Raw genomic sequence first — 25,024 nt, forward strand, 5'->3', positions numbered from 1 at the left:
CCAGTTCCACTTCTGCAGTGGCCTCTCAGTGAATAGAAGGTGCTGCTAGTCTCCTCCCACATATAGGGAGGAAATAGTAGGGACTGCCCTCTGTGGTCCCAGCTGGCTGGCACTGTCTTCATGTTCTGCTTTCAGGAGGGATCAGCTCAGGAGCTCTGACTGGGTGCTCCAGAGTAAAACCAATCCCAGTGGGGCTTGCATTTGGTGCCAAATTCAAAATGTTCCAAATACAAGCCCTATTTGCGAAGGGACAATCAGAAGTACATTTCATGCTTCCAGCTGTTCCTTTGCAGCTGCCTCTTTACCTGTTCTGCAGTTGACATCATTTAGGATATCAGGTGTGGGGGGTGTGGGCTTGTGGAAAACAGTTCCATGGGTCAAGCTGGGACCCACAAGTCAGAAGTCGTCGTCATCCCCTGTTTTAACACATACCTACTTGTGGGCCTTTTTGGGAGGGGGTTGCTGACATAGAAAAGAGTCATAGAACTGTAGAGGTGGAAGGGACCTCGAGGGTCATCTAGTTCAACCCCCTGCATTGCAGGAATCTTTTATCCAATGCGGGTTACAAACCCACAATTCTGTGATAAAGAATGTCATGCTTTAATACTCTTATTTTAACACTATAAATCAACTTGGAAACTCTTTTGAGGGCTGAAATGTGTCATAAAATTGATTTTTTTATATAAACAAACAAACAAATGAAAATATGGTTGGAATCTCAATAGGTATAGGTTAACAAGCAGACCAGTGATATCAGAATAGTCATAGTAATGTCAGTCTCACCTGTTTCCAGCCAAACTTTAAAAGCACATATTGTTGAAACTTCTAAGAACTATGGGAACAAATCTTGTTCCTCTAGCTATTAGATATGTAATTGATGAAATTATGGGATGGTCACTGAAATCTGAGAGATAGGAACAACCTCTATCAGAACCATTGCTGGTGGGAAGCCTTATCCTTTAGTGCAATTCTAAATGAAGCGATTAGGCTTATACAAATAGCACTTTAGAGTGAAAGTATTAAATCGGTGGTAGTGAAAATAGCAGTAAAAGTAGTATGAAACTGAGATTCTGACATAAAGGTAAAGGTAAAGGTACCCCTGCCCGTACGGGCCAGTCTTGCCAGACTCTGGGGTTGATGCGCCCATCTCACTCAAGAGGCCAGGGGCCAGCGCTGTCCGGAGACACTTCCGGGTCACGTGGCCAGCGTGACATTGCTGCTCTGGCGAGCCAGAGCCGCACACGGAAACGCCGTTTACCTTCCCGCTAGTAAGCGGTCCCTATTTATCTACTTGCACCCGGGGGTGCTTTCGAACTGCTAGGTTGGCAGGCGCTGGGACCGAACGACGGGAGCGCACCCCGCCACAGGGATTCGAACCACCGACCTTTCGATCGGCAAGCCCTAGGCACTGAGGCTTTTACCCACAGCGCCACCTGCGTCCCGAGATTCTGACATACCAGATGGGAATAATAATAAAAGCTTAGGGTGCAATCCTATACCCACTTAACCTGAGAGTAAGCCCCACTAAACTCAATGGAACTTACTTTGGTATAGGCATGTATAGAATAGTTGCCATACTAAGATGACCAATAATTATTGAAGTAGATGCTGCCATGGTACTTCGGGCCATCTTTTTCTGGTATACGCTTCTATAGTTCAGCTCTTCTGTCAGATAGATAGATTCTGAATGAAGAGAGAGATTTGGCACTTGCCTTCATAATAACCTTGCACTTTACAGCTACTCCCAGTAAAAATAAATAAATTGGCAGTTTTGTGGATAGTGTCCGAGGTTGCGTTCAGACTATAAACTGAATTTGAGTCATGCTACGCTAAGATTGAGTCTTGGAGCTGTTTTCAGCAGATGATCTAATAAGGAATAGTAGTTTGTGCAGGTGCAAAATGCTATTTCCTCACTATTGATTAACCACAACTGCCCCCACTCATCTTAGTTTGGTGTGGTCTTCCAGGTCACAGGGTACAAATTAAAAGCAAACTAGCCCTACTAGCACTTTTTATGTCGCAAACTAAACACTTCCAGTGCAACAGAAGTGACCCAAACTCTTTTTTTATTAGTTCTAAATGCTTTAACTTTGACTGAGAAGATATTCCACTTTGTTCAGTATTCTGTGTGTTTGTCTATGTATCAGCAGTACCAACATATACAGTAGATCTGCATTTTTTTATGTGTGTACATCTACATAAGAAAAATTAACAGCACTAAATGAGAAAACTTTGGTGTGGATAGTATCAAGTCTCTTCTGTGTTTGCAGAATCGTAGTGTTATAAGGGACCTCAAAGACCATCTGGTCCAATCCATTGCTGATGCAAGAACTTTACTGCTAATCAGTAGCCCATCCAGCCTCTGCTTAGTAACCTCCTATGAAGAAGAAGTCCACCACTTTTCAGGGCAACTTGTTCCATTATCAAATAGCTCAAAATCAGGATGGTCTTCCCAACATTTAGTTGAAATTCTGTTTCTCGTAATCTGAAGGCATTAGTTTAGGTCTGTGAAGAAATCCTGTTTATTTGAATTAAGTTTTAATAAGTATCAGGTAATGTGTTATTATATTTTGTATTGTGACATACATTGGTAATGTATTGGATGTGTGTGTCTGGTCTGGAAAAAGTCAGTTTAACAGTAGCTTGGGGCCTTAACCGACAGCTGTGAGGAAGGGTTGCTGTTAGAATTCTCAGTGTGCAAAAGAATGAGAGAGTACCAAGTCATGTTTGTTTGTATCACATTAGTAAGATAGTGTGGACTCCAATGAAAAAGTGGGCACGTTTTCTCTGTGTGTTTGTGTTCCAGCGTCTTTCTGGGTGGTGACATGTCAGGGTCAATGCATACGAGAGCATATTGAGGGGATTTCCCCCTGGCATATGTATTTTATATCTCTACATCAAAAGATATGTGTATGCCCATCACAGTCTGTACCAGCATCATTTTCTGTTAGTATAAGAGTCATTTCACATATTGCACTTTGCTGAATTAGACCACAGACCCCCAGCCCTAACTCCTTCCCACGTTATCCACATGCTCCTAACCCTATGGTTCACAAATTGAGCATGAGCACCTAAAGGAAGCAAATGCATGGAGAACAATTGTGGGGAACCTGAAACCTTTTAAATGCTGTCAAACTCCTATGCCCAGTGGCTCCAGCAAACATGACCAATGATCAGGATTGATGAGTTGTAGTCCAACATCTGGAGGCCTGCTGGTTCTTCACCCCTGACATACAGCTTCTACACATGTAGAAGCATGTAAACTTCTACACAATCTGGAACTCTAATGCCACATGGTTCCAGAGTGCAAGGAAGCCAAGCACACAGAATTCTACATGTATCAGATTCCCTGCTCAGATACTCTCCATATGTCAATGTTGGGGGTTGGGTTGCACATCATTAAGGGTGGAGGAACCAGCAGTGTGTCAATCTCTGTTTATGAGGATAACATGAGAAACAGTTTCCTTCAGCATTCCGTTTCCAACAGCAACCTGCCAGATGCCTAGAAGCTCACAAGCGGTACATGAAGATGACATGCAATTCCTGCTGTTTGCTCCCAACATCTGGTACTCTGGTACATCATTGCCTCTGAGCACCAAATGTCCATGTCCATGCCTGCCTTTCCATGAAGGACTCCACAAGCAGGTTATCCCATGAGGTGATTGTATTGGTGTTTGTGTTTTGCTGGGCATACAGATGTGTACAAGCAGCACATGGGACAAGGAACACGTGGGATGGCTCAGTCGGTAGGGCATGAGGCAGTTGATCTCAGGGTCGTGGGTTCGAGCTCCACGTTGGGCAAAAGATTCCTGCACTGCAGGGGGTTGGGCTAGATGACGTTCGTGGTCCCTTCCAACTCCACAGTTCTATGATTCATGGTCCCACCCCCCACCGCAACGATTGTCAGAGCGTTCCGTGCTGTGCTGCCAAAGCATGCATTGTGACGCAGCGCTGATTCTGTCGGCTTGTGCTCTGTTTGTGCCACAATCCCTGGTTGAGTCAATCCAGTTTCAGAGCCATTCTCTGGTTTGGGATGTGTCAACATCACCAGTTCTCGGGGCGGGGAGCACGAGAGCGAGCGGGAAATTGAGGAGGGGGCGACCGCGTGCTGGCCTGTTCTGTTGGGTGTTTGGGGTCGGCACGTGGGCGTGTTTCCTGTCAGCCAGCGCCTGTGGCGGCTGGGCTCCGGCTCGCTCGCTGCCCGTCCAGGTGCCGCTCAGCTGGATCCTGCAGCTCGCCGACCCAGTCGCCATGGGAACTCGGCGGGCGGAGGGGGAGGGGCGCGCTCTGCCTTCTGCTGCCGGGCCTGCCCCAGCGCCGCGCGCGCTTCTTCCTGCTCGCCTGGCTTCGGCTCTCCTCCCCCTCCCCCCCTCTCGCCTCCGCCAATCCGGAGAGGAGCCTCGGAGCCCAGCTATGTGTGTCCTGGAGGTATTTCAGGGTTACTATAGGAACGGGAAGGGAGAGGGAGAGAACGAAGGCGAGGGGGAGAAAGCTGCCCCGCCCCCGCCAGCGCGTGTATACACACGCACCCTGCCACTAACCCTCCCACCCCGATCCTCCCCATCCCGCCCCTTCTGCCAATGCCCCGAGTCAGGTGCCAGGCCATGGCTGCGAAGGCAGGGGGAGGGGAGCAGGCAGCCGGGCCGGCGCCTGTCCTCCGCCATCCTCCTCGCGCGTCCCAGCCCCAGAGCCTCGCTGCTGCTGCTGCTGCTGCCGCCTTCGCCTGCCCTGCACGCGGCTGGGGACTCCTCCTCGCAGACCCGCTGCCGCGCCACACGCACGCGCGGCGGGAGAGGAGGAGGGGGCGGAGGGAGGGGGTGAGGAGCGTCTGTTCTCGGCCCTTCCTCCCTCCCTCCCTCTCCGCCCAGGGTGCTTCTGTTCATCGCGCCGGGAAAGATGCTACAGTTGGGCGACAGGAGCCTGGCAACGCCACGGACCCTGCGGATGCCAGAGCTGCAGCTTGGCTTTGAGGGAAAAGGGAGCCTCGGGCAGGAAGAAGGGGCAGTCGCATCGAATGAAGGGCCTCGAAGGCGGCAAAGGCACACAGTGGCGTCACCCGGTGGCACGGGCAGCTTCCACCCCACCCCCTGCCCTGCGGAATGCCAACTCCCTACAGCCCGATCCTGTGCAGAGTGTTTTTCTTTCTTTCCTGTAGTAACTCCGGCCAACGCGACTTACTCCCGAGTCATTGTGCTGCACAGGATCGCAAGCCGGCCCTAATTCCTCGTGGCCAGGTTTGTGTCAATTTGTGTCCCCAAGCGCCACTAAGTCTTGCTTTCGTTCTCCTTCACGCCGCTGCACACTTCATATAGGAGAGTATTCCACATCTCATTTTTGCCATCGTTCTTTCTTTTGTTTTGCCAAGGCCCCTGGGAGGCTTGCAGTGGGTCAGGCTGGCCTAGGGAAACTACTAGAGCAGCCAAGCACAGCATATGGCCCCCTTCTAAGCTGCCAGCAATAAGCCCTTTGATTCATCCTGTTGTGCATCTCCCCCAAGGTGTATGCTAAGCTCAGGGTGTGTGAGATATTTTCCTACATTTTTATTTTAATGTTTTAGGCAAAACAGGTGAGATGTGGGAGACAGACAATTTTTTGCAAGAGAAATCATATAGAAATTGGAGGTCCAACAAATTATCTGAACTATAGTGTTGAAAGCCCTTTGGGGTTTTGTTGTTATTGTTGTTACAGCATATGGCTTATTGACGGCGGGGGAGAGAGAATTGTCTGCCACTTGCTAAACCATAGAATCATAGAATCATAGAGTTGGAAGAGACCACAAGGGCCATCGAGTCCAACCCCCTGCCAAGCAGGAAACACCATCAGAGCACTCCTGACATATGGTTGTCAAGCCTCTGCTTAAAGACCTCCAAAGAAGGAGACTCCACCACACTCCTTGGCAGCAAATTCCACTGTCGAACAGCTCTTACTGTCAGGAAGTTCTTCCTAATGTTTAGGTGGAATCTACTTTCTTGTAGTTTGGAACCATTGTTCCGTGTCCGCTTCTCTGGAGCAGCAGAAAACAACCTTTCTCCCTCCTCTATGTGACATCCTTTTATATATTTGAACATGGCTATCATATCACCCCTTAACCTCCTCTTCTCCAGGCTAAACATGCCCAGCTCCCTTAGCCGTTCCTCATAAGGCATTGTTTCCAGGCCTTTGACCATTTTGGTTGCCCTCCTCTGGACACGTTCCAGTTTGTCCGTGTCCTTCTTGAACTGTGGTGCCCAGAACTGGACACAGTACTCCAGGTGAGGTCTGACCAGAGCAGAATACAGTGGCACTATTACTTCCCTTGATCTAGATACTATACTCCTATTGATGCAGCCCAGAATTGCATTGGCTTTTTTAGCTGCCACGTCACACTGTTGGCTCATGTCAAGTTTGTGGTCAACCAAGACTCCTAGATCCTTTTCACATGTACTGCTCTCAAGCCAGGTGTCACCCATCTTGTATTTGTGCCTCTCATTTTTTTTTTGCCCAAGTGCAATACTTTACATTTCTCCCTGTTAAAATTCATCTTGTTTGTTTTGGCCCAGTTCTCTAATCTGTCAAGGTCGTTTTGAAGTGTGATCCTGTCCTCTGGGGTGTTAGCCACCCCTTCCAGTTTGGTGTCATCTGCAAATTTGATCAGGATGCCCTTGAGTCCATCATCCAAGTCGTTGATAAAGATGTTGAATAAGACCAGGCCCAAGACAGAACCCTGTGGCACCCCACTAGTCACTCTTCTCCAGGATGAAGAGGAACCATTGATGAGCACCCTTTGGGTTCGGTCAGTCAGCCAGTTACAAATCCACTGAGTGGTAGCATAGTCAAGACCGCATTTTACCAGCTTCTTTACAAGAATATCATGGGGCACCTTGTCAAATGCCTTGCTGAAATCAAGGTAGACTACATCCACTGCATTCCCTTTATCTACCAGGCTTGTAATTCTGTCAAAAAACGAGATCAGGTTTCTGCCCCCACTAGCTTACAGGGCTTGTCCTGTTATTTGGCAGAGTGAGGGAACGGCCTCAAGTGGTGTGTGCTGGGAGGCAGTGGTGCCCCTCAGCTCTTCCTCCTGAGCTCCCTGACCATACCCTCCTGTTGGGAGAAGAGAGCTGTGTGTGTCATGCCTCTTGCCCTCCACCTTTATAATTACCCTGCTGATCTCCCTCAGGGGCAGTGCAATGCTCCATTACTAATATTGAAGTAAGATTTACTGCTAAAAGTGGCATGGATGCATGTGTGTGCCATTTTGTCCTTTGCCTCAGGTAGCATAAAATCTTGGGCTAGCCTTGATAGCTTGCTTTTAATCTTATTTATGTATTTAGTCAGTCAGCTTATCTTGTCACGGGTACCCCAAAGCAACTTACAACCAGACAATAAACCCCACATAGATACCTGTACATTAAAACCAAGAGGAAAAAGAAATACCGTACATATAAAATAGCCCACTCACTTCTAAAAGGCCACAGGTTACGGAGGAAAGTTTTTGCCTGGCACCTAAAGATATATGTGGCACCAACCTTCATAGCACTGAATTAGCACACAGAGTGGGAGCCATATTCTGGCATTCATCACTCCAGTGCTGAACAACATGTGAACAATGAATAGGTCTGCATCAAGTAGCCCTTTCTGTGATGTGGTATGCATCTAGGTTGCAGATTCCTCTCACCATAGACATTTATATCAGAGGTAGGAAACCTCCAGCCTCTGGGCCAAATTGGACCTGATACAGACCCCAGTTTGACTATGTGGCCATTTCCCCCAAACCACAGCCATCTCCCCCATGTCTGACATCATTTGTGATATCAGGTGTGAGGCAGGTAGACACATGGCTTCCACGGAAAAACTGGGAACCTTGAAGTGTTCTAATTGTTTCTTGGCAAGCAAGCCTTGCTGTCAGCACTGATCGATGGTGACACCAACTGTAGTTGAGATTTGCTATGCTATGGAGTTCCTGGCTGGGAACCACAAAATTCCCCATGAAGGGGCCAGGCACCCACATTTTTGGTACCAGGGCCATGTATGCTGCATGTCTCCCACACCCTGGGCACCCACAGTCGCGGGGCCAAGGTGGCACTTCTGCTGTAGTACAGCCAGTCCCTGTGCAAAATGGCCTTGCAGCAAGTATGGATTTTATTCATGAGCCACCTTGACTTTGTTTTCAAACCCTGTAAAACAAATGCCAGTCAGCATGGACAATACTGGCTAGATATTCCTTTGGTCTACCTTGGTATAAGGCAGCTTCCTACATTCCTAACAGTGAGGAGGGAAATTGGCACTCTGCAGCAAGCAGGTGAAGCAGTGGTGGACACAGATGGAATCCTTCCCCTGGTAGTGTTGTTGCTCCAATTGAGCCCAGCAAACACCAGTTATAGAAAAGGAGCCCTTCAACAGTGCTCAAGGGCTGTAGTGTGGAATCGACCCTTAAAAGAGAGCTACAAAAGTCATTCAAAATCCCAGGAACCAGCATAATATTTTAGAAACTCAGCCTCAAGTTTTAAGAAAGAGTCCTGCAAAAATCAAGTAAGTATTCTAACATTCTTGTACTATCATCAATTTTCTAGGTACCCAAGCACCTGGATTTCCTAACACCTCCACCTACAGGAGAAGTGGCTACATTGCTACCTTCTAACTTGATAGATGGTCAAAAATTGAGTGTGGCCACCTCACAGTTGGCATGCCATACATACACCCCACACATTTTGCATATACATCACATAAACAGCAGAGCAAGCATGCATAGAATCATAGAATTGTAGAGTTGGAAGGGACCATTAAGTTCATCTAGTCCAACCCCCTGCAGTGCAGGAATCTCTTGCCCAACATGGGGTTCAAACCCACGACCCTGAGATTAAGAGTCTCATGCTCTACCAACTGAGCTATCCCAGCAGGATAATCACATGCATATTGCATACATACTAGGGGACACACATGTACATACAGAGAGGGGCACATTACATACAATGGATGGATCTGGTGAGCAGGGAGGGAGAGATCTGTATCCCAATATCTCTCAAGCCCTTCAGAAAGTGCTTGCTGAATGCTGCAGAGGTGCTCCACAATGAGGAAGCAGCAGAGAATCAGATGGTGGGGGTCAGGGGTGGGGGCCTGTCATTGCTACCACCACCAAATTGTGAAGCGGGGAGTGAAAAAAACCTTTGGGGGCTGGATATGGCCTGGGGGCCATAAGTTAGTCATTCCTAGCCTAGAGTATCACTAAACTTCTGTAAACACTCTTTGATAGTGATCTAGAACAAGTGATTTGTGAATAATAGTTTGTGGATGTTGTGTAGAATACATTAAATATTGGCTTTCTTTGGTGGCAGTATGTAGAAAAGCATGGGTAGAGAGAGAATAAATATTTGGGTCAGTAAGTCAATGAACAGAATTAACATGATCACAGAGAACAGGACCCATAAGAACTCAGTTTGCACAGTTGATTGCACAACTTTTTGCACTGACAGAACACTAGTTCACTGTTTGTGAAGAAGAGATAAAACTCCACACTCACTTCCTCTTCCTTGAGCAATAGGAATACTGGTTTTGATAAAGTTCCTTTCATTTGGAAGAGTAACCACTGTAGATGTGTGGTGTTCTTGCACAAATCTGCTTATTTTAACAAATCTGCTTTATTTTTACAAGTATGGGGTATGGGGGAAAGAATACAAGGAGAAGCACAGAGATGAATAATTTCACGTGTTTGTTCTGGTGATGATGTCATCAGCAGTGCAGGACCCCTGTCTCTAGGCTGTTTTCCTTTTGCTTTTTCACTGATCACCAACTTGTTGCTCACTCAAGCCATATTTTCTGCTTAGGCCTGTGCCCCTTGGGAAGAAAAGTGTGGTGAATGATCTTAGGAATGCCACTGCCTTATTTTTCGGTGAGAAAGTGAAAGGGAATCCTGGAATAGTAAGGACTGTCTCTGTCTACAGGGGAGATAACAGGAACTGGTGGTTTATGGTGCTTTCAGTGTGGAGCATGTCCCTACACACAGCTAAGCCAAAGTGAAAGGAAGCTCTCTTCCAAAGTTGTAATGGGGGTTGGGGTTGCTTGTGCGTAACCCGCAAACTGCTGCAAGCTGAGTTGTTTGGTTAAAACTTTTCCCCCGGCTGGGCAGCCTTTACTCCGTGGCTGTCTCAATCACTGGCAGAATCCGTCAGTGGGCGTTTCCTGAACTTTTTCCAACATAAAAGTTCTTTGACACCAAGTCTCCGCCTAGCCTCCCTGCGCGGAAGCTTTCTGCGCAGAGTGGGCGTCCCAAGCAGAGGTTCTGTGCTCTCCCCGCTGGTCTCGCTGGAACAGTCTCGGAGCCCTCCCTCCGAAGCTCCCTCAGCCTCCCCTTTCTTCCTAGCGTCACACCTATCTCCTTCCCCAGCGGAAGCTCCCCCTCTCTCCTTGCTGGTTCCCTCTCCAGCATCATTGAGGAGCCTTACCTCCACCCTTGGCTCTGATGGCAGTTCCCTGACAAAAGTGATTGCATTTGCGTGGGTCATAATGTTGGTGGCATGCCTGCTAGCCTTATCCCTGTAGCATTAATGGCCTGGCTGCATTGCTTGTCCACACACTAAAGCTGGAAGTCTGAAGTAGGGAGCCTGATGTGCATGTGTAGCCTTCCCATGTGATTTAGAAGCCCATGCAATCAAGGTTCTAAATAATGCAGAGAATCTACATGCACATAGCTGAATTGACTTCAGTCCCAACACATGGACATCAGCAGGGCCAGGCCATTGAGGATGTGTTGAGGGGGCAAGCCAATAATAATAATAATAATAATAATAATAATAATAATAATAATTTTTATTTATATCCCGCCCTCCCCAGCCGAAGCTGGGCTCAGGGCGGCTAACAACAATCAAAATAATCCAACATTCTAAAAACATTCATTATAAAATTAATTAAAATCAAATTAAAATCAAATTGATGGCAACCATTAAGCAAAATTCTGTGCAGATTGCCAGAGGAGGGGGTCAGGCTGCGCCCTGACCAAAGGCCTGGTGGAACAGCTCTGTCTTGCAGGCCCTGCAGAAAGATGTCAGGTCCCGCAGGGCCCTAGTCTCTTGTGACAGAGCGTTCCACCAGATTGGAGCCGCGGCCGAGAAAGCCCTGGCTCTAGTTGAAGCCAGCCTAACCTCTCTGTGGCCTGGGATCTTCAGGATGTTTTTATTTGCAGACCGTAAATTTCTCTGTGCAACATACCAGGAGAGGCGGTCCCGTAGGTATGAGGGTCCTAGGCCGTATAGGGCTTTAAAGGTTAAAACCAGCACCTTAAACCTGATCTTGTACTCCACCGGGAGCCAGTGCAGCTGGTATAGTACCAGATGAATATGATCTCGCAGCGAAGACCCCTTAAGGAGTCTCGCCGCGGCATTCTGCACCCGCTGGAGTTTCTGGGTCAGTCTCAAGGGCAGCCCCACGTAGAGCAAGTTACAATAATCCAGTCTGGAGGTGACCGCTGCATGGATCACAGTGACTAGGTCAGGGCGAGAGAGGTAAGGAGCCAACTGCTTAGCTTGGCGGAGATGAAAAAATGCCGCCTTTGTTATAGCTGTAATCTGCGCCTCCATAGAGAGGGAGGTATCAAAGATTATACCCAAACTCTTAACGGACGATGCTGGCACTAATTGCACCCCCGCAAGAGATGGGAGTTGCCCCCTCAATCTCATATCGCCCCGTCCCAGCCAGAGGACCTCTGTCCGAAGGATTTAACTTCAACTGGCTCCCACGTAACCATCCAGCCACAGCTTCCAGACATCTGGTCAGTGTGTCTGGGGCCAAGTCAGGATGGCCATCCATCAACAGATAGAGTTGGGTGTCATCGGCATACTGATGGCAACCCAGCACAAAACTCCGGACAAGGTGGGCGAGGGGGCGCATAAAGATGTTAAAAAGCATCGGGGAGAGAATCGCACCCTGAGGCACTCCACACACCAAGGAGTGGCGCGATGACAATTCCCCCCAAAGCGCCAACCTCTGTCCCCGACCAGAGAGAAACGAGCGCAGCCATTGAAGGACTGTGCCCTGGATCCCCACATCGGCAAGGCGGTGGTCCAGGAGTTCGTGATCGACCATGTCGAAGGCTGCTGACAGGTCTAGAAGAATCAGCAGCCCCGACCCGCCTCGATCCAGCTGCCTGCGGAGATAATCTGTTAGGGCGACCAGAGCCGTCTCGGTCCCATGACCAGCGCGGAAGCCGGACTGGAATGGATCGAGAGCCGATGTTTCATCCAGAAGCCTACCAAGCTGTTCAGCAACCGCTCTCTCAATCACCTTACCCAGGAATGGAAGATTCGAAACCGGGCGGTAATTGGATAGATCTAAGGGATCTAATGATGTTTTCTTTAAGAGCAGGCACACCACTGCCTCCTTCAGTTCCCCTGGGAATATTCCGGTGCCAAGGGACAAATTGATGATATCACCCAGGGGGGCCCGCACCTCGTCTGGACACACTCTAATCAGCCAAGACGGGCATGGGTCAAGAGGACAGGTGGTGGGCTTTCCAGCTCGGAGGAGTCTGTCCACATCGGCTGGGGATATCCGGTCAGAGTGGTCCAATACTGGACCCGAGGACAGTCGAGGGGCCTCCAGTTCCTTTATTATATCCAAATTGGCAGGGAGGTCATGGCGGAGCAACAGGACCTTCTCCGCAAAAAAGCTCACAAATGCCTCACAGCTGTGTGTCAAATTGTTATTTAAATTTGGCTGTCCTTCAAGGGACGTTAAAGACCTAATTATACTAAATAATTGCGCCGGGCGAGAGCTAGCGGAGGCAATGGAGGCCGAGAAGTAGGACTTCTTAGCAGCCTTCACTGCCATCTCGTAGGTTTTCATAAAAACCCTATAAGATGTTCTTGAGGCTCCGTCACGGGCACCCTGCCATACTCGCTCTAGCCGTCTGAGGTCCCGCTTCATTTTCCGAAGCTCCTCGGTAAACCAGGGAGCCCGGTTTCTGCGGGGTCGCAGAGGGCGCCTGGGTGCGATCTCATCGATGGCTGCTAGGAGCTGGATATTCCAGCCCTCAACAAGCTCAGTCAATGAGTCGCCAGGGGGAGCAAGGTCCCGCAAGGCCTGACGGAATCTATCAGAGTCCATCAGCCTCTGCGGGCGAGCCCAAATTGGCTCGCCACCTAAGCAGTGTGGGGGTGGAAAATCAATCCTGGCTTTCAGAGCGTAGTGATCAGACCATGGCACCTTCATCGAAGGAGACATGATCACATCTATACCGGCGCCAAAGATCAAATCCAGCGTGTGGCCTGCTTGATGTGTGGGGCCCGAAACAAACTGGGAGAGCCCTAGTGTCGCCATGGAAGACACCAGGTCCAGAGCCTGTGAGGAGGGAATGGCATCAGCATGGATGTTGAAGTCCCCCAATACCAATAGGTTAGGGAACTCCAAGGCCCAGCCGGCCACCGCCTCCTGCAGGCCTGACAAGGTGGCTGCTGGTGCGCTAGGTGGCCGGTACACCAGCCAGACAGCCAAGCTCACCTCGGAGCCCCACACTAGGCCAACACATTCAATGCCGGGGATTGATGGCGATGGTAGAGCCCTGAAAGAAAAATCTTCCCGGATTAATAATGCCACCCCTCCTCCCCGGCCCACAGTCCGCGACTGGTGGAGGACGGAGAAACCCGGGGGCGCCATCTCTCGTAAGGTAACAGTTTCCCCTTCGCGCACCCAGGTCTCCATCACACAAGTCACGTCAACCCCCTGCGAGGTGAAGAAGTCTCTCAGGGTGGCGGTTTTGTTGCCTATAGACCTGGCATTGCACAACACCAGTGATGGAGGTGAGTAATCCTTGCTCACCCTACCTTCGTCCCTCAGGATGGGGCGCAGATTGGAAGGGGTACGAGCATATCCATATCTCGATCCCCTTCGCCTATGACATCTGCCCCCACCGCCATACCTCCAAGCCAAGTGAGTGTGATCCTGTTTCCCCCTTGACTGTAATCATGTGAGGACTTGAACATCTGAAGAGGGTTTCACAGGGTGTGCATTCAGATATCTATCATCTTCCTTGCCTCCCTCCATGGCAACAGCAATTCTTCTCTCATGTGAATGGAGGCAGAAGGAATGAGCTCAGCCACAAGGATCAGCTCTGCCTCTTGCAAGGGAAGTATAGCTCTACCTTTTCCACCCCTCAGTTCCCAACATTTCATCACACTTCTAACCAAAGACAGGAGCAGCTTGATTCTCAAAGTCTAGGATTACTGGAATCACTGGAGACAGGGGTTTGTGATTGATGGGAAATTCCAAAAGGGCACTGAGAGCAGATTAGCTGAGAGAACCCAGTAGCAGTATAAGCACAGCCCTGCCTCTATTACTTCCCCTCCCTTTGCTGGTCACTACACTGGAGACCCAGAGCCACTGAGTGTCTCAAGTATAGTGACACTGTTATACAGAAGTCCAGAAGCTTTTCTTTGATGGTGATTTGCACATTGAAATATATAGTGCTTTTTATTAAGAACATAAGAAGAGTCTGGCTGCTGGACCAGGCTAAAGGCCCATCTAGTCCATCCTATTCTCGCAACGGCCAACTAGATGCTTATGGGAAGCCTGGATTCAAGTGCAGCTAGTATTCAGTGACATACTAGGTGGTACTCAACTAAGTTTTGCTCAGAGTACTCCCATTTAAATTAATAGGGCTAATTTAGTCATGTTCATTAATTTCAATAGGCCTGCTTTGAGTAAAACTTAGCTGAATAAATACCACCCCCAATGTGTGTGGGGTGTGTGAGTAAATAAATACACATGTAAATAAAAACACACGTAAAAATGCATGTAGATAAAAACAAAAAACATATACACACGCATGCACACTTCTGTTCTGCATGCCAGTCATTTAATTGCTAAATGCAACATATACATTCTTCATGAGGTAAATGTATTGTGTTTTCTGTCCAGAACCCCCTTAAGCTCTAAGTTCAGTGGCAAATATTGACTGTATTTCCACATCCTCATATTGATTTGTACTTTGACCATTCCTACCCACTTTCACTTTCACTGCTAATTTTGAAGCTTCGGAGAGGAATTTAGTATATACATGTATTTACAAAAGTCTATCCCTGTTTTCTAACATTCTTTGGAAAGCTACATCCTAAAATATTGCAATTACCATATTTTTTAAAAGTACTGACTGCCAGAGATAGTTTTGTGGCTATAATTTAGCCATGTAATGAAGGATTTTTCTTATTTGTGAAAATCTACATTAAAAATTACCAGTTAATAAGCCATGTCAATCTTTAGAAGAGTTTTACATAACTGAAGAAGTTTGACTTAAAGATGAGATATAAAGCATAGCCAAAGTGAAAATATTATTCCATAGAATTTTAAGATAAAAGTATAACTTTTATATAGAGGGTGTGCAGAACACAGAGTAGCTATATCCTAATGCTTTAACTTTTTTAGTTAACCAGTGGCACATAGACACATTTTACTCCTGTCATGAGGATTGATTATTCTAACACACATTAGAGACTAAGAACTCAGAAACAGAGATTGGTAATTATTAGGAAGTTGCCTTGTACACTGATAGCAGCTTTCTAGAGATTCAGACTGGAGTCTTTCCCATCCCTGACAGGATATGCCAGAAATTGACCTGGAACTCTGCCTCTATTCTACTACTGATCTATTGTTGAAAAATCATAGGAACCCCAAGATGCATATTTACAAACCTTCAATAACATTCCCACAATTGTATTGTTGTGCTGACACTTGTGGCATGTTAAAGTCCTGTACGTTAACAGTTTTCTTAATAAGTATTTCACAAACTTCTTTGCTCTTTACAGTTATCACTGCAAGTTAAAGGGGAGAGTTTATAATAAAGATACATTTTTTAAAGGAGCATGGCTAGCAGTCCAATTCTATGCATTTGTGCAGATGATGTGTCTGCAATAGCATCATAATATCACCACAACTCTTGTGTAGTTGTACTGGCATAATTTTTGACACCCCACATCCTAAGCAGTTACAAACTGATGCAGCAAGTCAGGAATGGACCACTGAATCATATGCAACTTAATTTTCTTTTAAAGTGTAATTTAAACCCCAACAACTTTTATGCTAGGGTAACCAAAATATTGGTCTGTGGAATCCATTAATTAGACCTTCACCAGCACACACATCTGAACTAGTGGCATAACATCCACATAGTTAGTTACACAAAAGATAGCAGGATACACATATTTCTCTCAAATAGGGATCAAGAGGACTGTCTGCTTTCATATAGTATTTCACCTGGCCCTCATTGCTTATCCTGAACTGCTGATGTGAGGCCCCACCCCTAACTAATTCAGAAATGTTTGAACTCTAGCAGGCATGGCCAAACTTGGCCCTCCAGCTGTTTGGGGACTACAATTCCCATCATCCCTGACCACTGGTCCTGTTAGCTAGGGATGGTGGGAGTTGTACTCCCCAAACAGCTGGAGGGCCAATTTTGGCCATGCCTGCTCTAAACCATAGACCTGAATTCACATCCTTGGCACATCATTCTGTACACGAGAACATTTGATTTCAAGCTGGATACTGTAATTTGTACCATTACCACATAACATCACTGATATTTTTCATTATTTCCAATTTTATTTTCAAACATAAATACTAATTTAGTCAGAAATCTCATAGAAGCTGTTCATAAAATTATCTGTAGAATTTCAGTCACCAGTCACACTAAGGATAGTGTTATGTGTTGCTAAGTGACTGTGGGTATCAAGTATAAAAACTTTAAACTAATTATTGTCAGCCATTTGGCATATTTCTCTGTCTTATGCTTTCAAGTAAAGCCTCTTGATTAGGCATCATTTCACTGTTCTCATAAACTGCAGTTTGGGCTTAATGAAAGAGAGCAGATGACAAAAGAACAACAGTGGGAAGAGTTAGCAGAGGTACAGTATATTATTCATTGAGCTGCACATATAAATACTCCACTGTGTGTTGTCCCACTGTAGACCTAAAATGGCCGTATTGCAGGATGTTGTTGCCTGGTGACCAAGAGTGCATCTCCTACACCACAGAGGGATGTGAAAACAGGGAGACTGATTTGCTCCTTTTGCTCTCCAGAAGACTGAGACACTGAAATAAATTAAATCAGCATTCAACAAGCTAAATATTCCCTTTCTCTGCATGCTGTTTAAACTGAATGAGGCCCTGGGAGCCTGAGGTGTTCACCAACATGCAACAGCAAACTAGATATAATATATGTTCAGGCCTTTGTATTTCATTCGCTGTCCATGCCATTTAATAAACAGATAAGGGCACTGCTACTGTAAGCCTGCAAGTTATTCTTGCTTCAGTGAAGTCTGTGTTGCTTGTCTGGTCTGTTCCGGTGCAAACTCCCACCTGCTATCAGTCTCTCTTTCTTTCATTAAAATCAAGTAGTTAATTAGCCCCAGCCTGTCCTCTCCCCTTCTCTCTTTCCCTTTAATGCAGCAGTAATGATGTCTAATTACCAGCAGCAGTGGATTACAGAACCTTCAGGAGCAAATCTCTCTGCCTGACAGCAAAGCTGAGCAACAAACCTTAAAGCTTCAAGGAGAGAATAATTCTGGACAATGAAGGTGGTTTGCATATTAATTTTTCATCAAGCCAATTGCTTTGATGTTAAAAATGTTATTTTGTGCATCTGTTAATTCTGTACTGACCAGAATTATCAATAGTGTTTGATTTTTTAAAATGAAATACTGTACACTACAATGACTTTTCTGGTAGTGGGAAAAGTTTTTTGATTATATAGTATGGAAGTTACTGTCTCTGTGCACTGTAGCAGCAGATATATATGTGACAACATTGTCAAGTGTATGCAGCAATCAGACAGAAGAGTTAACAAGGAGTGATAGTATGTGATTAAACTCTTCTATGGCCACTGGATATATTGGGATGAATGAGATGCTACAAAGCAGAGTGAAGCTTCTGTCCATGGTGCCAGTGAGTAAACTTGAATGACTTCACATAAATGTTAATAGCAAAGTGAAACTGAAAACACTTCCAAAGTCAACCATTGATATGTATCCAGCATGCCCAGTGCTTCAAATGGAGTAAGATGCTATCCCACATCTTTTCAGGCTGCCTCCAAACCACCTTATTTCTTCCAATGGATGTTATTGAGTCTGGCATAATTTGAAATGAAACCATTCCACTTCACTTCACTTCCACTTTGAGCACTGAGTGCACATTAGAAAAAAATCGGAAGTTGTCCTTAAACAATTGATGCATCCTTGTGAATGGGGATATGAAGTTTGAGGTGATCATGATTCAGTAACATCTGTGCATGCTGTTTGAAATTTCTGTTATGGAGCAGATTTAGGAAATTAAATATTTGCATGCACTCAAGATTGAATATTTTACCAATGCAAGGAATGCTGTTAGATTTGAATCATAGAATTGTGGAGTTGGAAGGGACCCTGAGGGTCATCTAGCCCAACCCCCCGCAATGCAGGAGTCTTGCCCACAGCTGTCCTTGGGTGGGTTCAAACCGCAAACCTTCTGGTTAACAGCCAGACACACTGTCCCATGGTGCCACTGATAATACAGAGTAGTGTGTACTGGGCACAGTCCAGTGCACAGACATGCATGGTCATATACCAACCTGCATTGGATTTGGGCCATTTAATGTAATATAGAAATTTGATGGGCCTTTTTATAATTTTGTTCCCCCATTATTGCACTGTTGTATAGGTGATCGTTTCCAACATTGTTGCTGCAAACCTACACACGCTTACCTGGGAGAAAGTTTCATTGAACTCTTGAGTGATGGATTGAGTATAGGATTGTTCTGTGCTTTTCTGAGTCAAGCAGACAAATGCTTAGGTGAAACTATGTTTAGTAGGTGAGTATAGAAAGATAAATTATGGGCATCAATTTGTGACAGAAGCAGGAGCCAAAAGAGTGGGGATATGCAAAACCCTTTAGAAACAGCACAAATGTGGACTTAGTTAATGCAGATGTATGTCATTTATACAATGCAATCCTATATATGCCTACTCAGAAGTAAACTCTGTTGAATTCAGTGGTACTTACTCCCAGATAAGTGTGCATAAGAATACAGCCATAAAGTCCCAGAATAGTGCTTTATCTTTACAGGGAAACTAATTTTTCTAAGGCTATCCATAAATTCTATCTTCCTTCAAACATGAGTTTACCTATAGCTTTCCAAGAAAGATGCTATGAGACATAAAGGATGCTTCCCGCAATGCTATTCCAGTTAATCAGCATTAACTGAATTAATCAGCATAGATACAAAAGTATATTAGTTGAGCTTTTCTTGAAATTTGGTTATACTTTATTTTTATGGGATTAGGTACTTGAACCGTAGTAAATAGTTTGGATACAGGTTTATAGTGGATAAAATCCACTTTTGAAATAAATGGATTTATGCAGGAGTGCTCGGTGGAGTGTCCCAAAGGTACAAAACTTTTACAAAGTAATCCCAATAGGTAGCTAAAATCCTGAAACCATAAAATAATAAACACTGTATAAATTATTTCCCATTACTTTAAGACATTTAGTATTATTTCATACTTATTTCATTAACCATGGCCTCTGGCATACAAATACTGTATCTTGATTTGCTGCTGGTGATTAAAAAAAGCACATGGAATCCTAGCACTCTACAGCCACATCTTAAATACATTCTACAAAATATTTCACTGTTTCAAAAAAGAAAAAAGAAAAAGGAGAGCCAGGATACTTTTTCTTAGTCCAACAACAAAAATGTGTTTCATCAACTCTGAATGCCAAAGGTAAGGGTTTTTGCTATTGCACACACTTCCACAAACCAGAGTAAAAGGTAAAACTTGGAAATCAAGAAAAACTAAAGGAAGAAGAGGAGAATGAAAACCTACTTGTAACCAACAGTTCCCATCTTCTGAACCAGGAAATTCTGTTGCTCCTGCCGCCACCACTATCACCACAACCCAGCATAATAGCACTTCTACTGTGAGATCTGCAGCTAGCTTTACAGCCTCCAACCTCTGGAAGGCTCACAATACTTCTGGGCTGGCATCAAGTGAGACTTGAACAAGCGGGGAGGGCGGGGGGGGGGAGAGACCAACCAATTCCTCCATTTGGTCATGTGCAAAAGCCTACAGCTCTTTTGTTGATTCCCCCCTGCCCTCTGCTTTCTGCAGTGAGCCGAGCACAGCTCCCCGATGCTCAGAGGGATATGGGCTAACAATGAAGGGGAAAAACACAAGCTGCTATCCCGAGGAAAGCCCCAAGCCAAGGGCCGCCCCGCTTTGTGCCAAGAAAGACCCGCGGTGCTTTCTCGCTCGGAACTCGTCTCAGATGGGGAGCGCGGAGGCGTAGGACAAGCCTCCCCCCCCCCCAGCAGCCCCCCCGACGCCCCCTCTCAGCCCCGGGAGGCGAAGGGAAGAGGCCGCCCCCCAACAACGACAGAAAGGGGATCATGGCAAGGGAAAGGCAGGAGGGCGATCGCGCTCAGGGTGTGCTTGGTGCGTTGGCCGCGCAGGGAAAGAAGGGAAGGGAGGCGCACAAAGCCCAGAGCCGTGCAGAAGGTGCCAGGCAAAGGCAGCGCTGGCTGGAGGTTGGGGGGCGGGGGGAGGAGGAGGAGGGGGCGGAGGGAGGCGAGCAGCCGGAGCCCACGGGTGGCCGCGATGGGGCGGCAGCTGCTGCTGCTGCTGCTGCTGCTGCTCGCCACTCTCCCTCCCCGGTGCGGCTCCCAAACAAGGCAGGCAATTTCTCGACTCACCGTGGTCTTGACCGGCACGTAGAGCACTTGCTTCCCTCCGCCGCCGCCGCCGCCAGCGCCAGCCCCGCTGACCTCGTCCGGATGGCCGAGCTGGAAGCCTTTGGATTTGACCCAGAATTTGAATTTGGCGTTATCCGTGGAGCTGCTCTCGGAGCCGTTCAGCAGCTGGACAATCCGCTCGTATTTCTTGCGGGTCACCGTCTTGGTTTTGCCCGAGTCCCCGTAAGTCCGGAGGCACCAGTCCTGGAACTGGCGGTACATGTCCCGGTCGCCGCTCTCCATCGTCCCCGGGCGAGACACACACCCCCAAAGCGGACCGGGGCACCTGTTCACCCCGGGCTCATGGAGGAGGAAGATGCAACCAGGAGGACGAGGTCCCGCGACAATCACACCCTAGAGAGGGCTGAGGGGTGGGGGTGGCTGGGGTGTGTGTGTGTGTGTGTGTGTGTGTGCGTGTGTGTCTGCTGGGGGGGGTCTCCTCCCCCCTTTCTTTGCTGGAGGAGAGATCGGGGTGGATGAGGGGCTGGGCGATCAATTCCAGAGTGGCTCAGCAGTCCTGATCATTTTTCAACTTGATCATCCCAACCGCCACCCCTCCTCCCCACATCCACCAGGCGACCAGGTCTTGCTTCCTCTTGCTTCCCCAGTACGTGATCCGTCCCTTTAATCTTGTGGCCGGCAGGACTATCCCAGCGTCTCCAGCAGCGCCTCTCCCCCCACCCCCGAGGGTTGCGCCTTTATGGCCCCGAAGACATGGACCCTAGCTCCGCGAAGAAAAAAGGAAAGGGAGAGCGAAAGGACAGATCATGGAGTCGGATTCTTCTCTCCCGGGCATCCGCTTCAGCCTGGATGGTGCAGGTTGAAGGGAGGGGGGCAGAGAGAAAAGCCCACCCTCCACCCCAGCCAGCCAACCCTGGGCTGCCTTCCTGTGTCTGTCCGGGAGGACCCTGCTTCTCCCACAAGCAGCCTCTCCACGCAGGATGGAGGAAAACGCTGAAGGGCAAACGGGTCTCTCTTCTTCTCTTCTCCTTTATTCCATCTTAGGGCTCCATGCTTTGGGTGGGAAGCTGTTGGTGGGATAGAAAGTTCTTTCCTGCCTAACAAATCCAGGGTGCATCACCGAGAGAAATCTTGACAGATCATCCTCGCAGGCTTTATTTAGCTATTTTTTTGGGGGGTGGGGAAATCCCACTAAACCGAGTAAAAGAATAATGATGATAATAACCTCGACCCTTCTGAAGGTGCAAAAATTAGGCTTGGGACCAAAGGAGGGCGAGCTGAGTTCTGGGAGGATGTTGGCCGGCGGATGGCGGCCGTCGGTGGGGCTGCGCATGTAAAAACGGTTTTTCGCCCATTTAGCGACTCGTCCAGCCGAAGGTATCTGGTGGTCTCCCCCGGCTGCGAGGCGTTCGAGGAAGTTTGGCGTCCGGATGCTTGATGGAGAAGCAGCGCCGCCCGTTTCCTCGCCGCCGCCGCCGCCGCCTGCTTCCCTCCCTGCTCGGAGCAGCCTCGATTATTGTCCCTGCCTTGGCCCCAGTTTCCGCTACCCCTTGAAACCCTTGCCGCCTGTGGGCCGCGCCGCCGAGCCCCCTCTCCTCCTCGGGAGCCCAGTTGCCAGCGCCTCGCGACGACGACCCTCCGAGCTGGCCAAGGCAGGCGGCAGCTGCTCCATCCGACACCTATTCGCCGCCCGGGAAAGGGAGTTCCCCTCCTCCGCCTCCGCCTCCTCCCCGCCGCGCGAGCCCAGACACACTCCCACTCTGTCTCTCTGCGCGCGTCTTCTCTCTCATGGCTCCCGGACCCGTCCAGTCCTGGCTCCTCTCGCTCTCTCTCTGGTCACCTCACACGCCAATCCCAGCTCCCTCTCTCAGACCCTCCTATGGCTCGTTGCCGTGGGGGGTGAGGGGAAGGCACCGCACGGCTCTCCCTCCCCCGCTCTCCACGGCTCTCCCTCCATCCGAAAGGCGCCGTGAGGTAAATGAATGGGCCGCCTGGCACCTTGCGCGCGCGCCGCGCCTCAGCCTTGTCCCAGGCAGGCACTTGCGATATGGACAGTGCCCGCCTGCCTCTCCCGCCTCCGCCTCCTCCTCCTCTTCCCCCCTCCTCCCCCCACCCCGCTCGCTCCCTCAGTCTCTCTCTCTCTCTCCCTCCCTCCCCCGCCTCCCTCTCTGCCAGCCGCTCTCTCTGCTCAGCGGCTCTACTAGAAGGTCTCGCGGCGCAGGAACCGGGACTGACAGCCGGCAGCGCGAGCCGAGCGCGAGCAAAAGCTCCTCGCCAAAGCCCTTCTCTCCCGCGTCGGCTCCCCGCCTCCCCTCCCCGCTCCTTGGACGCCCTCCGCTGATTGGCCAGCGGGACAAAAGTTTCTGTGGAGACGGCGGAGCGGCGACGTGACGGACAGAATTGTCCCATTTAGGGATGCCGGGCTCGCGCCTGCTGCGGGCGGGCGGCGGCAGGTTGGAGAGCGCCGCGCAGGCGGGCGGGCGGGCGGGGCTGGCCCGAGCGGCGGGCGGCAAGGTGGCGCAGGGGAGCCGGCGGAAGGAGGAGGAGGAGGAGGCCGCTCCACCACCCTCCCCGCCACAGCCAGGTGGGGGGAAGGGGGAGGGGCGTGCGAGGGGAGCGTTTCCATGGAGATTTCTCCTGGTCTAGCCTAGCTTAGCCTCCCTCTCTCTCCCTCTCTCCCCTAAGTCCCCCCCCCACCTTCCACCTCCCTCCCATCAGATCAGCTGACACGTCATTAGCTTAGGACCTAATTATTGCTTATTGGAGCAACAAATGAGCGAGAGGGCCAGCTGCAGGAGGCTGGCAGGGTGTGTGCGTGTGGGTAGGGGGGCAGCTCCCCCCACTCGGAGTCCGGTGAGCCAAGAGTCCCGAGTGGATTCTTGTTAACTTGCAGGGCTCCTCCCGCAGCCGCAGCCGCCCCCTTAGCAACCTGCAAGCTCTCAGCCCCGCCGCTCCGCCGTCCACCTCCTCCTTCTTGCCACTTTTGTTGTCCTTGATGACTGAGAGGGGGGCACAAGACGATGCATCTGACGGGAATCTGGCCTCCGTGGACCCCTCTGTGGCCCGCAAGCATGGAGGGCTGCTGCCGCCGCCGCCGCCGCCGCCGTATTGTACAGCCAAGGCATCCTTTGCTGTTGCCGCCAGCGGTTACCTTTGCAAAACAAAGCACGTGGACCAGTCCTGCCTTCAAATGGACCCGTGCTCAGTTATCCGTCTCCAAGAGCCAATGCACACTTGCTGTTGCCAGTGGGGGGGAAATGCCATCGGGTGTGTGTTGTGGGGAGGTCTCCATTAGGATGCCCCTTCTGGTACAAGGATGTTGCTCACCTGGTAAGTGCGGGGAGGGAACTCCGGAGAGAGTTCAGTTCCTGCCTTTCCCATAAGGCTGTTTAGAGCTGCAATTCTTGCACTAGGAAGGAGCTTCCCCATGCAACCAAAAACTATGGACATTTTCCTCACAAGTAAATTCTTCTGGTATCAGTGGGACTCTTCGGTATCCGTTTGGGACACTTCATGCCTAAGATGAAAATTATTTTTGTAGGGGAGAAAATGTGAGGCAAAGCTACTCAGTGAGGATGTGGAAAGTCCTAGAGCTCAATATCCTTTGGAGTGTGAGAAGAACAACATGTTTAGCTTAGTGTTCAGAAGATGACCACATAAAAGGTAAAGGTAAAGGACCCCTGACAGTTAAGTCCAGTCGCCAACAACTCTGGGGTTGCAGCGCTCATCTCACTTTACTGCCCAAGGAAACCAATGTTTGTCCACAGACAGTTTTTCCAGGTCATGTGGCCAGCATGACTAAGACACTTCTGGCAAAACCAGAGCAGCGCACGGAAACACCATTTACCTTCCCGCTGGAGCGGTACCTATTTACTTGCACTTTGATGTGTTTTTGAACTGCTGGGTTGGCAGGAGCTGGGACCGAGTGAACTGCCGACCTTCCGACTGGAAAGCCCTAGGCTCAGTGGTTTAGACCACAGCGCCACCCACATCCCAAATGACCACATAGGCTGTCATGATGATGATGATGATGCCACCCATCTGATTGGGTTGCCTCAGTAAAAACAATACAACATCACATACTTGTGTTCCTTTGGTGGTGAGAGAGGTTGGGGTTGGCCTAGGATGTGATTGTTTGTTTGTGATTGGCTGTGGTGATCTTTGTTTTCGTGTGTGAGTGAGGTGGGTGGGTGTTTTGGATCAAGTTAGCCATATTGATTTGTATGCTGTTGGTGGATTATTGTCATTGTCCTGTTGGGCTGTGTATGTGATAAAGGGGAGCCATACCGGGGTGAAGGTGTCTTCTTCTGTTTGTCCCCGTGTCAGTTTCAGTTTGTT

The 25,024-nt window shown here is 48.8% G+C and overlaps 1 protein-coding gene and 1 long non-coding RNA gene across 5 annotated transcripts in view; one reads left to right on the top strand and one right to left on the bottom strand.

The window, feature by feature from the left end:
- NOL4 (nucleolar protein 4) overlaps positions 1 to 23,092 on the bottom strand; it is a 139,256-nt gene extending 116,164 nt beyond the window's left edge. For 2 of the 3 annotated variants that reach the window (XM_079982711.1, XM_079982710.1), the window contains exon 1: positions 20,687 to 23,092. In XM_079982711.1, the coding sequence (XP_079838837.1) occupies positions 20,687 to 20,968 (282 nt within the window). In that variant the 5' untranslated portion in view covers positions 20,969 to 23,092. Of the gene's footprint in view, positions 1 to 19,820; positions 19,935 to 20,686 lie in introns of those variants that run through there. The other variant, XM_079982713.1, reaches the window with a different exon arrangement.
- LOC307219500 lies at positions 3,953 to 17,545 on the top strand. 2 transcript variants are annotated; one of them, XR_013840442.1, is made up of 3 exons: positions 3,953 to 4,428; positions 5,156 to 5,234; positions 17,413 to 17,545. It is a non-coding gene; the product is annotated as an uncharacterized lncRNA (long non-coding RNA). The 2 variants fall into 2 exon arrangements; XR_013840443.1 differs by lacking the exon at positions 17,413 to 17,545 and adding an exon at positions 16,929 to 17,261.
- Positions 23,093 to 25,024: the final 1,932 nt, after the last annotated feature.

Source organism: Podarcis cretensis, assembly GCF_951804945.1.
Source record: "Podarcis cretensis genome assembly, chromosome: 7".
Taxonomy (NCBI): Eukaryota; Metazoa; Chordata; class Lepidosauria; order Squamata; family Lacertidae; genus Podarcis; species Podarcis cretensis.